At 47.3% G+C, this 13,547-nt stretch overlaps 1 protein-coding gene across 4 annotated transcripts; it reads left to right on the top strand.

The window, feature by feature from the left end:
• The first annotated feature begins 1,315 nt into the window (after nucleotides 1-1,315).
• pcf11 (PCF11 cleavage and polyadenylation factor subunit) lies at nucleotides 1,316-12,149 on the top strand. 4 transcript variants are annotated; one of them, XM_034682972.1, is made up of 18 exons: nucleotides 1,316-1,708; nucleotides 4,201-4,326; nucleotides 4,673-4,855; nucleotides 5,701-5,952; nucleotides 6,053-7,002; nucleotides 7,122-7,296; nucleotides 7,409-7,778; nucleotides 7,861-8,004; nucleotides 8,088-8,153; nucleotides 8,314-9,605; nucleotides 9,795-9,855; nucleotides 10,009-10,131; nucleotides 10,221-10,359; nucleotides 10,499-10,682; nucleotides 10,782-10,937; nucleotides 11,138-11,230; nucleotides 11,348-11,383; nucleotides 11,463-12,149. In XM_034682972.1, the coding sequence occupies exons 1-18, from the start codon at nucleotides 1,466-1,468 to the stop codon at nucleotides 11,721-11,723; spliced, it is 4,854 nt and encodes a 1,617-aa protein (XP_034538863.1). In that variant the 5' UTR covers nucleotides 1,316-1,465; the 3' UTR covers nucleotides 11,724-12,149. The 4 variants fall into 4 exon arrangements, with proteins under 4 accessions (XP_034538863.1, XP_034538862.1, XP_034538865.1 ...); XM_034682971.1 differs by having other exon boundaries at nucleotides 8,311-9,605; XM_034682974.1 differs by lacking the exon at nucleotides 8,088-8,153.
• Nucleotides 12,150-13,547: the final 1,398 nt, after the last annotated feature.

Here is a 13,547-nt window from a genome sequence, read left to right as displayed (position 1 = left end):
ATGTGGGCCAGACCAGTAAAATCACAACATAATAACCTATAAATAACAACAACTCCTAATGTTTCCCTTTGTTTTTGGGTAAAAAAGTACAAGTACATTCTGAAAATGTTCACATTTAATGAACTATCTTTCTACATAAACAGCTGTTGTATTTTTCGCTATGATGAGTCTCATAGTGGGACATAATATGATATTCTTTAAGGACGGAAACCTGCTGCGAACACACCAAACACACAGGTTTCCTAGTCACCTGACACACTGTGTAATGTTTACTGCAAAACAACAGAGATTGTATGAACAAGGTAAAGTTGAGCATTATGGACCCCCCAGCTCCAGCATGAACAGTTTGCTTGCTGGACAGCGTTGTATGCAGGGGTGTAGTGCTAGTGCTAGTAGTACCAGAGTGCACCTGTTACGCATGCACATATATGGTAAGCACGCGTACAATATGCGGCTCCTTTCGAAGATTGTGAATCTACCATTCAAATGTGACAAATTTAGATATATGTGAGCTGTGGTGCTCATTGGATCATGAAGCACGCTAAAAAGTCATCGTGGTATATAACATGAATAAATGTATGCATGTGGTTTTACATTAGCGGTTCCCAAACTTTTTCTGTGGTTGCCCCCCTTTGTGGGTGAAAGAATGTCCACTAACTTCGATTAGCGGCGGCTGTCATGAGTTATAATATTTAAAATTGTTCATCTGGCCTCAAGTCACAGTGACAGTCATCAATCCTACTTATCTTGAACCTTAGAAAACCAAGTTTTGGTTTTAACCCACGTTGAGGCAGGTAGAGCCTGTGGTAACAGATGAAAATCCCAAGGTTCAATCAGTTTTGCAAATAAAATATTTTATGAAGGAATATGCTCAGTTTGGAAATAGTGCCCTATTTGATGTTGCATTGAAATAAAAATGAAATGCTCTTGATAAAGTTGTCTTTAATCAGATTTATCTTTAATTTATTGTGGTACAATTTTTTTATTTTTATTTGTCACGTACCCCTTGCAGTACTCCCACGTACCCCTAGGGATACGCATACCCCCATTTGAGAATCACTGTTTTAAGTAAATCCCCACATTGTTGTCAGGATTGGGACGCCATGTTTGAGCCTCGTGTTATTGTGTTGTGAAACATAAATGTCTGTCGTTATAAGGTCGTTATGTAATAATAAGATCACATTACATTAATATGATTGGATCGTTTGTGTGGCTGTTATTGAAGCTGACCAATGAAAAGTAGGATTCCAGTCCAGAGGGCCTAGGACCAGCCAATGAGACTTTAAGACGTCACGGCAGATATTTCAGTTTTTTTTCACGTGACGGAGGCGGGCTTCAGTTCGAGTCGCCATCTTGTCGTTGCCGGAGCAAACACAGAAGGACGACAAACGGCAGCAAAAAATACTCCCTTAACGAGGCGTTATTTCGCATTAAATCAGGGCGGAACATTTAGCCACATGAGTTCATGGACTGCCTGCTGATCAATGGTTATGCTACCGATAACAGTCGCCTAGGTTTCCCCGGCTCTCTCGGCTCAAAGATGGACGACGCAGCGGCGAGGGACGACGCCTGTCGAGAGTACCAGTCCTCTCTGGAAGACCTGACGTTCAACAGCAAGCCGCACATCAACATGCTCACCATCCTGGCAGAGGAAAACCTACACTTCGCCAAGGATATCGTCGCAATTATTGAAGCTCAAATAAGCAAGGTTTTTATAAATATAGAATACTTAAATTTCAGCTGTTTCTGTCCATGTATGTAGAGGGCCCAGGACACGATGTGCTGTAAGCTAGGTTAGCTATTGGCTCAATATGGCGGCTGGCGTTCGTTGCCCGACATGTCACATAGTTAGTAGTCATGATACCTTCCATTGTTGTGGCGACTTTACCGAGTGGCACTGCTTTATTTAAACACATAGCTGAAATATGAACCTGCTAATTTAGTATATTTATCTTTTAAATATTAAAAACTCAAAACAATAATTAAGCAATACATTACAACTCGACGCATTGAGTAAAGTCAGCAGTCGCGTGGTGTGCCAACGAGCCACAAGGAAGTAAAATTAGGTTTCATCAGATTTGACCTTTTGTAAAGTCACGGAGCCAAAGTAGTCATGTGGCAGTGTTTTTATATTGTTATTTAAGACTTTTGCCATACAATAGCAATGTATTCCCACCTAAAACAGCCCTATACATAACAGAGGCTTCAAAAGTAGGAATTAAGAGATAAATACAGAGAATAAAAAGATAAACACTTGAATAAAATACAGGAGGATGTAGGAATCGTAGTTGAAGATGTTAAGGCATTTTTAGAGTCCCAGTGAGGCACATGTGGACTCTGATTTATCTTACTCTCAATGCACAAACACTGGGACAAGTTAGACAAACACGTAAAACTACAGCTAATATCTACCACGAACATACATATAGACAATTATTCATGTCACTAAGTAAAAAACAAAACAAATATATGTTCATATATTTCACACTCATCCACTTTAATCCCCAGGAAACTTGAAACATAATCACCAAAAGATCAGTTCATGCATTGATTATAGTCCTTTTAATTGATCCACGTTTCTGGACTTGAAGGCAGTGGTTCTCGACTTTCTCAAGTCACCACTCCTAAGAGTAATATCCTCGCAGCTCACACACCGCCTGTCTTAAGTCTCTTATTCCTGTTATCACTAGTCATTGAACTAACAGCTGAAATAGCATAATAACAATGGTGTCCCGGTTTGGGATTTCAAACCATCAGAGGAGGAACTCTAAACCCTGTCAGTAAGGCGTAACAGGGTTGTAAATATACCATGTCAGAGCCATGAAGCCATGGCACTATAAAAACTTCAAAAACACTTCTCTCAGGTCTTTAGGATCCGAACCAAGAGGTTGAAAACCACTGCTTAAAAAACAACGGAAGTTCGTGAAATCGTCCCATCGCAATAATCAGAGTCAATAGTTTTGTAGAGTGAGGAGCTTTTAACACAGGGAGAGGAGAGCAAAGCCTCTGGCAGGGAGAGCCTCAGTGTTGGTCCTGAACAACATAACGAAGAGCTTGAATCACGATCAATGCTGTAAATCACTGTTCAATCATCTCAGATACGTCAGTGTAGTCTGAATTATCTTACACTACAACTCAGAGAAACACCAGAGTGTATAGACACTTGACTCTCCTGTAAGGGATCAGCACACCTGTTGTTCTACACAGAAGAGAGCTCTTTCTTTCTCTCGCTTGCTCTCTCTATCTATCTATCAATCTATCTATCTATCTATCTATCTATCTATCTCTCTCTCTCTCAGCAGTTCAGCGTCTGTCCTCAGTGTTTTTGCACGTTAACCACACGTAGCTCATTTTCCTCTCTTTGAAGCCATATCAGATCAAAACACGAGTTTCTCTGCATTAAGTCACTAGTGGATTTTGATTTACTGAAATGTCATTGAATGGTTAAAATGTTATAATAAAAAATGTGAAATGTGCTTTTTGTCATTTTTTATTTCCCAGTGTAATTTATTGGTATGACTCTGGTTAATATTCTCCAACACGGCTTAGTCTGACTCGGCCTGTGTGGATTAAATTTACTGACCTGACGCTGCACAGTCAGCAGTTTAAACTACGGTTAACTTGTGTTACGGGTCATCAGTGGGTTTCTTAACAAGTAACGGGATTCAAACCTCTGATGGGTCAAACTTTAAAGGGTGTGAGTGAGTCAAACTCACTGGGTGTAAAGATTTAAACTCCATGGGTAAAGTACAAAGAGTGGTTAATGGAAGACACCCTCTTTGGAGGTAAAGCGTCCTGGACTGGACTCCAGTTTTTTTAACCCTTCATGGACTTGTTTTTTCTGCTCTGACTCTGAGGGTGGATCATCGTCTCTGCAGAGATGGAGTGAATGAAGATTTTTCGGCTGATTTTTTTTTTAAGGGTTTGGGATCAGTCTCTGCTGGAGTCCTGAAGTTCTTTTTGTTCCTGATTGAAGAAAACTCTTAACAGACTCTGGACTGACCCTCACCCCCCCCTTTTTTTGACAGACTTATCATTCTTACCCTGGCACAGATTTCCCCCACGTTTTGATTTTGTTCTCACGCAGCGGGTGGTGAGGGGAAGGGCGTTCAGCCCGTGTTGATGCTGTTATGTTTTGTTCTGAAATGTTGCTTTAACCCCTGTTGTGTTCTAAACTTGTCGAGTTTTCTATTACTCCAGGCTCCAACCACCGAGAAGCTTCCAGTTTTGTACTTAGTGGATTCCATAGTGAAGAATGTTGGAGGAGAATACGTTGCAGTGTTTTCTAAAAACCTAATCACTTCATTTATATGTGTCTTTGAAAAGGTACAGTTATCTTTGCTGCTGTTCAGCTTTGTTATCAAATTTAAGCACTGAAACTGTTTGGCAGCTCACCTCACCTCCCTCCTGTTTGTTGTGTTGCTTGCTTTTTAATGTGACCTGCTCTCTGCTCCTGCTCACTTACTGCCATATCTTAGAGCTGCTAATAAAACTACGGGAGGGTGGGTTCATGCTTTTTAGACCTATTTACAGAAATGTTCTTGATTACCTCTCCAGAAACTGTTTAGAAGTTAAGGCTAATTTCAAGTTTCAGTGCCTCTGTAATGCTGCTGAAGTGTGTCTTCAGGTGTCTGTGGATAGCTGTGGACCAAGTCCTGTCCTCTGTTTGTAGGTGGATGAGAACACTAGAAAGAGTCTGTTCAAGTTACGCTCCACGTGGGACGACGTGTTTCCTCTTAAGAAACTGTACGCGCTGGACGTGCGGGTGAACTCCGTGGACCCCGCCTGGCCGATCAAGCCACTGCCTCCCACGGTCAACGCCAGCATTCACGTCAACCCCAAGTTTTTAAAGCAGGTGTGTATGAGCTGCAACGACACATCAGGGCCAAGAGCTGAGGTCTTAGCTCCGAGACCACAGCACACAACAAAGCTTCCAGACATTAGAAACTTGTGTAATTGTTTAAAATAGAGACAAACTTATGTTTTTAAACTCGCTGTTTCTCTAGAAGCGTCTCAAAAAAAATAGTTTCTTTGGATAGAATTGCACCTTCCCTTCACATGTAGTCGCTCAAGTTCCCTGTCTTTATCTAGCTGTGTTCATACTCAAGGTTAAAACTAAGGATCAAATTAGTGAACTTTGACGCTCTTCACCTCCCTGAATGTGCTGGAGGAAATGTTATGCATGGAGAGTTAAAGAGATCAGTAACTTTGGAGACGACGAGCAAAAACAATCTTCAAACGTCTCAAAAACTTGTGGATGTGTTCGTCCCGTCTGATTGTTAACGAGAGGTTTGATTGTGCTGGACTCTAGAGAGGTGATTTCTCCAGAACAGTAAAAATATGTTGTGAGAAAACGATCAAATTCAACTTGTTTTGGGTTTTCTGGTTCAAGGTGACTCCTGTTAATCAAACCGGTTCAGTTTGCAATAAAAAAAAACAACCCTGTCACTTTTAAATGAGACCAGAGAAGAATCTGCGTTTATCCTGCAATCCTTGACTTCTTCAAAGTCTCAAAAAGCCCTCCAGACCTTTAGATTCTTGCTGAAACTCTGCATTGTTTGAATGTTTGCGTTAGATGAACAAACATCTCTCAGGTGAGATTCAAATCTGCAGGCAGACATTAATCCTGGCTGTTAGTATGAAGTAGAAAGTCTCCTACAGTGACCTCATCGTCTAACCCTGTGTCACATCTCTCTCCAGTCTGAAGAGGTGTCCTCTCCTCCGCCTGTCCAGCCCGCCCAGCAGCCTCCGACCAAACCTCCGACCAAACCCCCGCCTGCAGCGGTTCCCACTCCTCTTCCTCCGCCTCCTCCTCCGGCCCCCGCAGTGAGCCAGTCCAGCGTGACCCAGGAGCAGCTGATCCGACAGCAGCTGCTCGCCAAACAGAAACAACTCCTGGAGCTGCAGCAGAAGAAGATTGAGCTGGAGCTGGAGCAGACCAAGGCTCAGCTGGTAGGAGAAGGGCGGGGTTAGGGTGTAGTTTGATGTAGCTCTCGCAGCAGCTCTACTCCTGGCGTTCTGTAGAAATCTAATTCTTCTTTTGTGTCCTCAGGCCGGAGGTTTCGTGATGCCCGTAGCCTCGGCTCCACCTGCAGTGAACCCAGCTCAGAAACCCGTCAGTCCACCTGCCCCTGTGGTCCGACCCTGGATCCCCCCTCAGACTCAACCCGATACCAAACCCCCTACCAGAGACCCCCGTCTGAACCGCAGCGGCCCCACAGCTGCCCAACAGCCCAAAGAACAGCATGCTGGGACAAAACATGACACAAACATGACTGGAGGTCTGGCTACCACACCTGAAAAGAGTCGTCCAGAGAAGACCAGGACCCCGAAGAAGGAGGTGTTGGAGGAGAAACATAAGTCCAAGTCCCCGTCTCCCATGGCCAAAATGGTCCCAAGTAAAACTAAACAAGCAGAGACCGAGGTCCAGAAGTCTGCTGAGGGCACCAAGAAAGATCCTCGTCTGAAGAAACGCACACAGGACAAGAGTGGGCAGTCTAAAGACGACGAGCTGAAGGAGAAGAAGAGATGCACGGACAAAAAGGAGCGAGAGGTGAGCGCTCGAGGGCCGGAGTCTCAGCGGTCGAACAAAGGAAAGCTGGTCAACGGCTCTGTGAGCAAACATGACCGCGAGGAGTCCAACGACAAGCCAGAGTTAAAGTCAGGAGGCAACGCTCGAACGCACGCCCGTAAACGAGCCCGCTCACGCTCAAGGTCGCGCTCCCCTGCTGCTTCTCCAAAGAGGAAGGACAGGAGGTCCCCAAAGGGCCATGCCAGGAGCAGCTCCCTATCCCCGTCCCCCTCACACAAGCACGGCAAACCAGGACGAGAGGACCGTCCAATTCCCAAAAAGAACCAACCAGAGAGCAGGAGGTCAAAAAGGCCAACAGAGAAGCGGCACTCTGAGACCAGAGACTCCCACTCCCCCCGAGGACATGAGGGAGGAGGCAAGGAGACGAAGGAGGCTCCGCATCGCTGGAGGAGCGGCTGGGAGGACAAACAGTGAGTCCATCAAATCAGCTGACACCAATCACTTCAGTGTGCTCAGGATGTTCAGTTATTGAGTCCCTCCTGTAGAAGTGTCTTTATGATGTCATTAAATATCAGTATGTCTCTTTCAGCACAAAGCTCCCGGAGGACCCTCATCCGAAGCCTGGACCTCAGAGACCCAAGCAGTACGGCACCCCAACACGACCCACCACCCCCAGAACCCCGAAACATCGCCTTAGCGTGGACGCCAACATGCAGATCCCTGAGGTCCTGAACTCCGCCTCCAAGAAGGACCTGCTGAGAAGGGTACGTCACAGAAACAGCACCACAGAGAGCTTTGTTTGGTTGTCTCTCGAACCCTTCACTCTTTGTTCACTCGTGTAAACATATTTCTGAAATGTGGTCTTCTCGTCTGCAGGCCAGTCAACGCCTGGAGAGCGGCGAAATCTCCCAGGAGGACTTCCTGAACATGGTGCACCAGCTGAACTCCTTCTTTCAGTATCAGGAGGAGAAGCAGCAGCACCCAGAGACCTGGGACTTCCCCACCAAGAAACCGCCCCTGCTGACAACGCCCCCCTCCAATCAGTCCCGATCTCAGGACGGCCTGAACGCTGCGGAGCTGTCGTATTATGAGCACAAGTCCAAGCTGAGGAAGACTCAGGTCTCACACCGCCTTGCGGGGGAAGAGTGGGGTGAAGGGGAGAGTCCACAGGAATGTGAGGGGGCAGGACAAGAAGAGAAGCTGGGTGGCCGGAGCGCTGGACGCAGGGCGTCACAGGATCGTCAGGGTGAGTGAAGATCTCTGCTCATGGTTTCCAGGTGTGTTCACCAGGCTTTAGAGTGCGTCTCTGACATCTGATGCTTCCACAGGTGAGAGGCGGAGCAAAGAGCACGAAGAGCCCCACCCTCCATCCGGCCCCATGATTGAGGAGTACAACCACGGGAAAGAGTTCCCCACCCTGAAGTCTCTGCCAGGACTCAGATTCAGGAGGAGAGCGGACCCCAGAGAGACCAGTGAGTACAGTCCTGCTGTCTCCGTGACAACATGCTCAGTTACCTGTGTTTCTTGACTGATCCCGTATCGTCTTCATCCACAGTGAGGTCAAAGGTCAGGCTGTGGAGCGGCAGTGTGTCAGGGACTCAGTCAGAGAGGCGACTGCAGGGTTAGATTTACACGATAAACAAACACCATTGCAGGGAATCATGGGACATGTAGCCAGACTTTAGTGAGGGAGAAGAAGAGACGTTTCTGCTCTGTGTTGAAATCATGACTTCAAACAGCAACCTGAAGTGACTCTTCTTCATGGGTTTTGTTTCCAGCAGAGAGAGAGTGGACCTCACCGCTGACTGAAAGACAGCGCTACGAGGAGCAGAAGAGTGGCTACGATGCTCCGCGAAGGTACGCCGCTACTGCAGACCCCAGACACCTGGACCCTCGCAGGCCTGAGGGTTCCCTCTCTGGCACGATGGTCCATAAGAACTCACAGAGCCCGGCTGGTCTGGAAGCTCAACCCCCGAGGTTTGAGCGTGAGCGGCTGTCCCCTCTTAATCAGAAAGACTCAGCCGAGGCGAGCCCAGTCCCTCGCTTTGAGAGTCCAAACAGCGAGCACTCAGACGACGGGCCCCTGGACACCCTTCCTCAATCTGCCCCCAAATCCATCCTGAAGGCGCCTGGTCTAGCCGGGTTGTCAGTCCGCCAGCACAATGACTCACCTGGACACACACCTCCTCACGATGGAGGACACGCCCCCTCCAGGTATGACCCTGCGCACATCGGCCCCTCCAGACAGCACCCTCCAGGGTGGTTCGAGGGCGGGGGCCTGGGGCGCTACGATGACACATCCAGGTTTGAGGGGCCTCATCACGCTTGCCCCGGCAGGTTCGAGGGGGGCGGACCACATCACAACATACCTGACAGGTTTGATGGCCCCCATCTGCCTCACGGTCCAATCAGAGAAAGGGACGATCTGGGACGCTTTGAGGGTCCGGCTCATCCTCCAGTCTCTGGAAGGTTTGACGGGCCCCTGGGTCAGCAGCCTCCTGTGAGGTTTGAGGGCCAAGGGCCTGGACCAGGTCATTTTGGGGCCCCTATGCAGCGCTTTAACAACATGGCTCCTGGTTCTGGTCCCGCTCCTGGTCCTGGTCCTATTGGCTTCCAACAGCAGGGGCCCATCCGCTTTGAAGGCCCCCCAAACCAGATGGGCCCCATGAGGTTTGAAGGTCCGATGCGCTTTGATGGTCCAAGTCAGTCTGGGCCCCGGTTCGACCTCCCCAACGTCCCCCAGCAGGGTGGGCCCCCCATGTACGAGTGCGCTCCTGGACAGCAGGGACCACCCAGGTTCGGCCCCCAGCAAAACCTGCAGTCCACCATGAGGCCAATGGCCCCGCCCATCTACGATGGCCCTATGGCCCCCCAGCAGAACTTCAACATGGCCCCCCAGCGGTTCCTGGAGCCACTGAACCCTCAGTTCCCTGGGGGCCCGATGGGCTTCCAGACACAGCAGAACATGCAGTCCGCCACCAACTTCAACATGCAGCCAACCCCGCCCTTCAGCCAGCCAGGCCCCGCCCCTTTCTACAACTCTGCTGCTCCTACTGTCGGCATGCAACAGCCGGTGAGTCACACGCACACACCTGTCAATCATGTTGAACAAAGAGTGCTGTTATGAATTGATATCGGTATCCATCCACAGAGAAACATCAGTTCAGTCTGAAACTTTCCCATCAGCCTCTCCTCCTCTTGAAATGAGGCGTACAGACGGCTGCACCCTTAGTCTGTCTCACTGTTTTCTGGTTGTTTTCAGGTGAACATGATGAACATGAATCAGCCGTTCCTGCCTCAGAACACCGTGCCTTACACTCCAGGTAAGAACGTTACACCAGTTACACAAACTCTCTCTCACTCAAACACACACACACACATCGACAGCTTCAGTCATAAAACTTCTTAAACGTGTCGTTGATTGAATGTCTCTGGAGTTTTTATCCAAGTGATATAAGTGACTCTTCACTCTGCAGCTCCGGTCGTCCCTCCAGAGAATCACTTCGGTCAGGTGGACGTCAACGACCTGCTGACCAAACTCATCTCAAACGGTATCATCAAGCCATCGCTGCCTGACACCGCGCCCACTGCCGCCCCAGGTCAGTACGCCGGCATAATAATACTGAGCTTGCTGTAAGCAGTGAGACATCATCACAGGTCGGTTAAAGGCATCGTCTTTGTTCTTCAGGCTCTGCAGCTCCTCCTGCTGCTTCTACTACGACTACTCCTACTGCTGCTGTTGTGGAGGAGGAGGAGGAGCAGGAGGAGGAGGACGACGATGGAGACCTCCCAGACCTCACTAGCTTCAGTATCGACGACATGAAGCAGTAAGTGTGTACACACACACACACACACACACACACACACACACACACACACACACACACACACACACACACACACACACACACACACACACACACACAGAGTGATCAGATATCTGACGTGTGTTTGATTGATCCTCAGGCGGTATGAGAGCGTGGTGACGCGCCTGTACTCTGGGAATCAGTGCTGTCTGTGCAGCATGAGGTTCACCACCGTGCAGACTGATATGTACGCAGATCACCTGGACTGGCACTTCAGACAGAATCACGCCGGGAAGGTGGCCAGCAAGAAGATCACACACCGCCGCTGGTACTACACCCTCACGGTGAGAGCACACACACACAAAGCTGAAATCCACTGAAGGCTCCCAGGGATCTTCGTGTGGGGATTGTTACATAATGTTTGGTTTGTGTTACTCCATCAGGACTGGATCGAGTTCGAGGAGATCGCCGACCTGGAGGAGCGTGCCAAGAGTCTGTTCTTTGAGAAGGTGAATGAGGAGGAGGTGCAGAAGACTCAGGCGGCCGCCAAGGAGAAGGAGTTTCAGAGCGTGAAAGCCGCCAAGGACCAAGTAGGAGAGGTGAGGCTTTAGAGACATGGATTCACTTCCTGTTAGAGACCTGTGAGGTCAGCTGAGTCTGGAATGTGGGAGGCTGCAGATTTACTAAAACCTTGAAACCTGGACGCTAAATGAACATAAACAAACTAAAGGTCTGAAGAGGGTGAAGTCTTCCCTGTGAGCTCCTTTTATAATCAGCTGCTTGTTTGTCCGTCCTGCAGCTGTGCGAGATCTGTCAGGAGCCGTTTGAGACGTACTGGGTGGAGGAGGAGGAGGACTGGTTCCTGAAGAACGCCATCAGGGTCGACGACAAGGTAACTCTCACACACACACACTCACACACACGCACACACACTGTTCACCCAACTGTCCACTGTCCGCTGTTTCCTCTCATCAATAACCATTCTTCCGCTCCGTGTTTGTTTCTGCAGAACTTCCACCCGTCCTGCTTTGAGGATTATAAAAACGTGAGTATCTGAAGAATAAACCGTTTAGATGTTCAAATAAAACCTTCAGAGGTTTGACCGGCTGTGTTTTCTTCCTCAGTCGTCGTATATCGACGCCACGCCGTCTCCCAGCAAGCTCACCAGCGAGCATCCGCTGACTGCCTTCATCAAGAAAGAAGAGAAGGATGAAGAGGAAACGTCTTGTTCTGTTGCTGCTGCCACTGCCGTTGCCGCCATCACTGCTGCTGTCTCCGCCCCCGCCTCACAGGAAGTGAAGAGCGAGGAGAGCTGCGAGCTTCCTGAAGTGAAAAAAGAGGCGGAGCTTTTAACAGAAGTGCATTCAGAAGAAGCGGCTGAGTAACGCCGCTGCTGCCTCATCTTTTTTCTGTTTTTGGAGGAGAACGTGTTTTTATGGTGCCGAGCGGTCAGCATCGAACCCTTAAATACATTTTAGTATTTGGATCCTACGTGACCTTTGACCTTTTGTGGTCTCTGTTTCTGTGAATCAAATGAAAACTGTTTATTAAGAAGAGCAAAGTTCTGTTTGGATAAAAGATGTACATGAGTTAATTTATAATTAAAGTATTTTTTGGTATTCTGCTGATGATCCGGCTGTTTTTGTCACAGTCTGCAGGTAGACGAGTAATGATGGTAGTTTCAGGTGTGTTTGTGGCTGCGTTTAAAGGTAAGCATCATCTGATCGGACAGCTGAACGCTCACCTGCTCGTCGTTGGAGGATCTGCTGTTTTCTTGGGTTGATTTTCAATAAAAAAAAGTCTGAAACTTGTTTGTGTTTGTGTGAAAAGTGATTGATCTTTAATCAGTTTATTGTTATTTAGGTCCTAAAACTTCAAAATAAAGGTTCAGTGGAGTTCAATGTCTGCGTCTGTGTCTTTATTCCCTGTGAACCATTGATCTCTTTCTTTAGGAGGTTCATACGACAACTCTGATCTTGTTCTATAAGAGAGCAGGACAGTTATACAGGTGATGTTTAATTCATGCTGTTGCTCTGAAAACACAATCAGGTTATTAGAGATGAGATGCTTCACAGGAACAGTCCGGCCATACACAACCAGCATAAAAACAGACGGTATACAATTTAGAGCAAACACGGGAAAAAACAAGCATTAATAGTAAAAGATAAAAATAGAAACACATTTAAGCAGGCAAATCATAATAAAAAACAATTGAATAGAAGTACGTTTTTTAGGTGTTTCTTTAAAGCCTCAACAGATTCTGCCTGTCTGATGACCTCTGGTAGGGTATTCCAGAGCCAAGGAGCTGCTACCAAGTCAACTTTTTAACTCGTCGTGCTATTTTTTGTTTACTTGAGATAACGGGTTAGTTAATCCTGATTGAAGTCAGTTTATCAGAATGTTAATTACCACATGTAACACCCTGTGTTCAGTGGAAAAGAATGGCAGAACGCGACATTAAAGGTGTGACTGCGATCACAGCCTTCATGTTTGCTGTTCTTCTTTAGGGTGATCGCCACATTACGGTCGACAAATTCAGACTTCCCTGGAATAAATTAAAAAGTACATTTACAAGGATAAAATAATCCATGAAGATTAAGTCATAATTTTATGAGAGAACAATCTATAATTAACAAGAATAGAGAAGTCATTTTATGAGACTGAAGTTATAATATAGAAAAAATATGTTAGAAAAATAAGTTGTGATTTTGATAATAATTGATAGGACTGATATAGCGATTTTCTGGGTACTCAAAGTTGCTTTACATAAAGTGTGAAAAATAAACTAAATAAATAAAACAGAACAGAGTCAGAGGTGGGGAGTATAGGTTATGTGTTTCATTGTTTTTTGAACAGGAAGGTCTTGAGGTGGTTTTTAAATGAGTGAAGAGAGTCCGAGTTGCGGATGTGTGGAGGGCTGGTTCCAGAGAGTTGGGACAGTGATGACAAAGGCTCTGTCCCTGAAGGTGCTTTGCCTGGTTTTTGTGGTGGGGGACAGGAGATTAACATCTGATGATCTGAGGCTGCGAGATGAGTAGTGGCGTTTGAGGAGGTCGGTTCAGTATGAGGGGGCGAGGTTATTGAGGGCTTTGTAGGTGATGAGCAGGATCTTGAAGTGGATTCGGTGCTGTATGGGGAGCCATTGGAGAGGCTGAAGGACGAGGGGATGTGAGCTCTGGAGCGGGAGTGGGTGAGTAACCGGGCAGCTG

This window comes from Notolabrus celidotus, chromosome 5, assembly GCF_009762535.1.
Source record: "Notolabrus celidotus isolate fNotCel1 chromosome 5, fNotCel1.pri, whole genome shotgun sequence".
Taxonomy (NCBI): domain Eukaryota; kingdom Metazoa; phylum Chordata; class Actinopteri; order Labriformes; family Labridae; genus Notolabrus; species Notolabrus celidotus.
Note: the sequence above shows the minus strand (reverse complement) of the source record. Positions and strands in the feature narration are given on the sequence as shown.

Excerpts from the sequence above, each read along its gene's own strand:
- pcf11 (XM_034682971.1), top strand. The coding sequence starts at position 1,466 with ATGGACTGCCTGCTGATCAATGGTTATGCTACCGATAACAGTCGCCTA. Across the intron at positions 5,953-6,052 it reads AGCAGACCAAGGCTCAGCTG|GCCGGAGGTTTCGTGATGCC; the intron begins GTAGGAGAAGGG and ends TTGTGTCCTCAG. Across the intron at positions 8,154-8,310 it reads GTCAGAGAGGCGACTGCAGG|CAGAGAGAGAGTGGACCTCA; the intron begins GTTAGATTTACA and ends TTTTGTTTCCAG.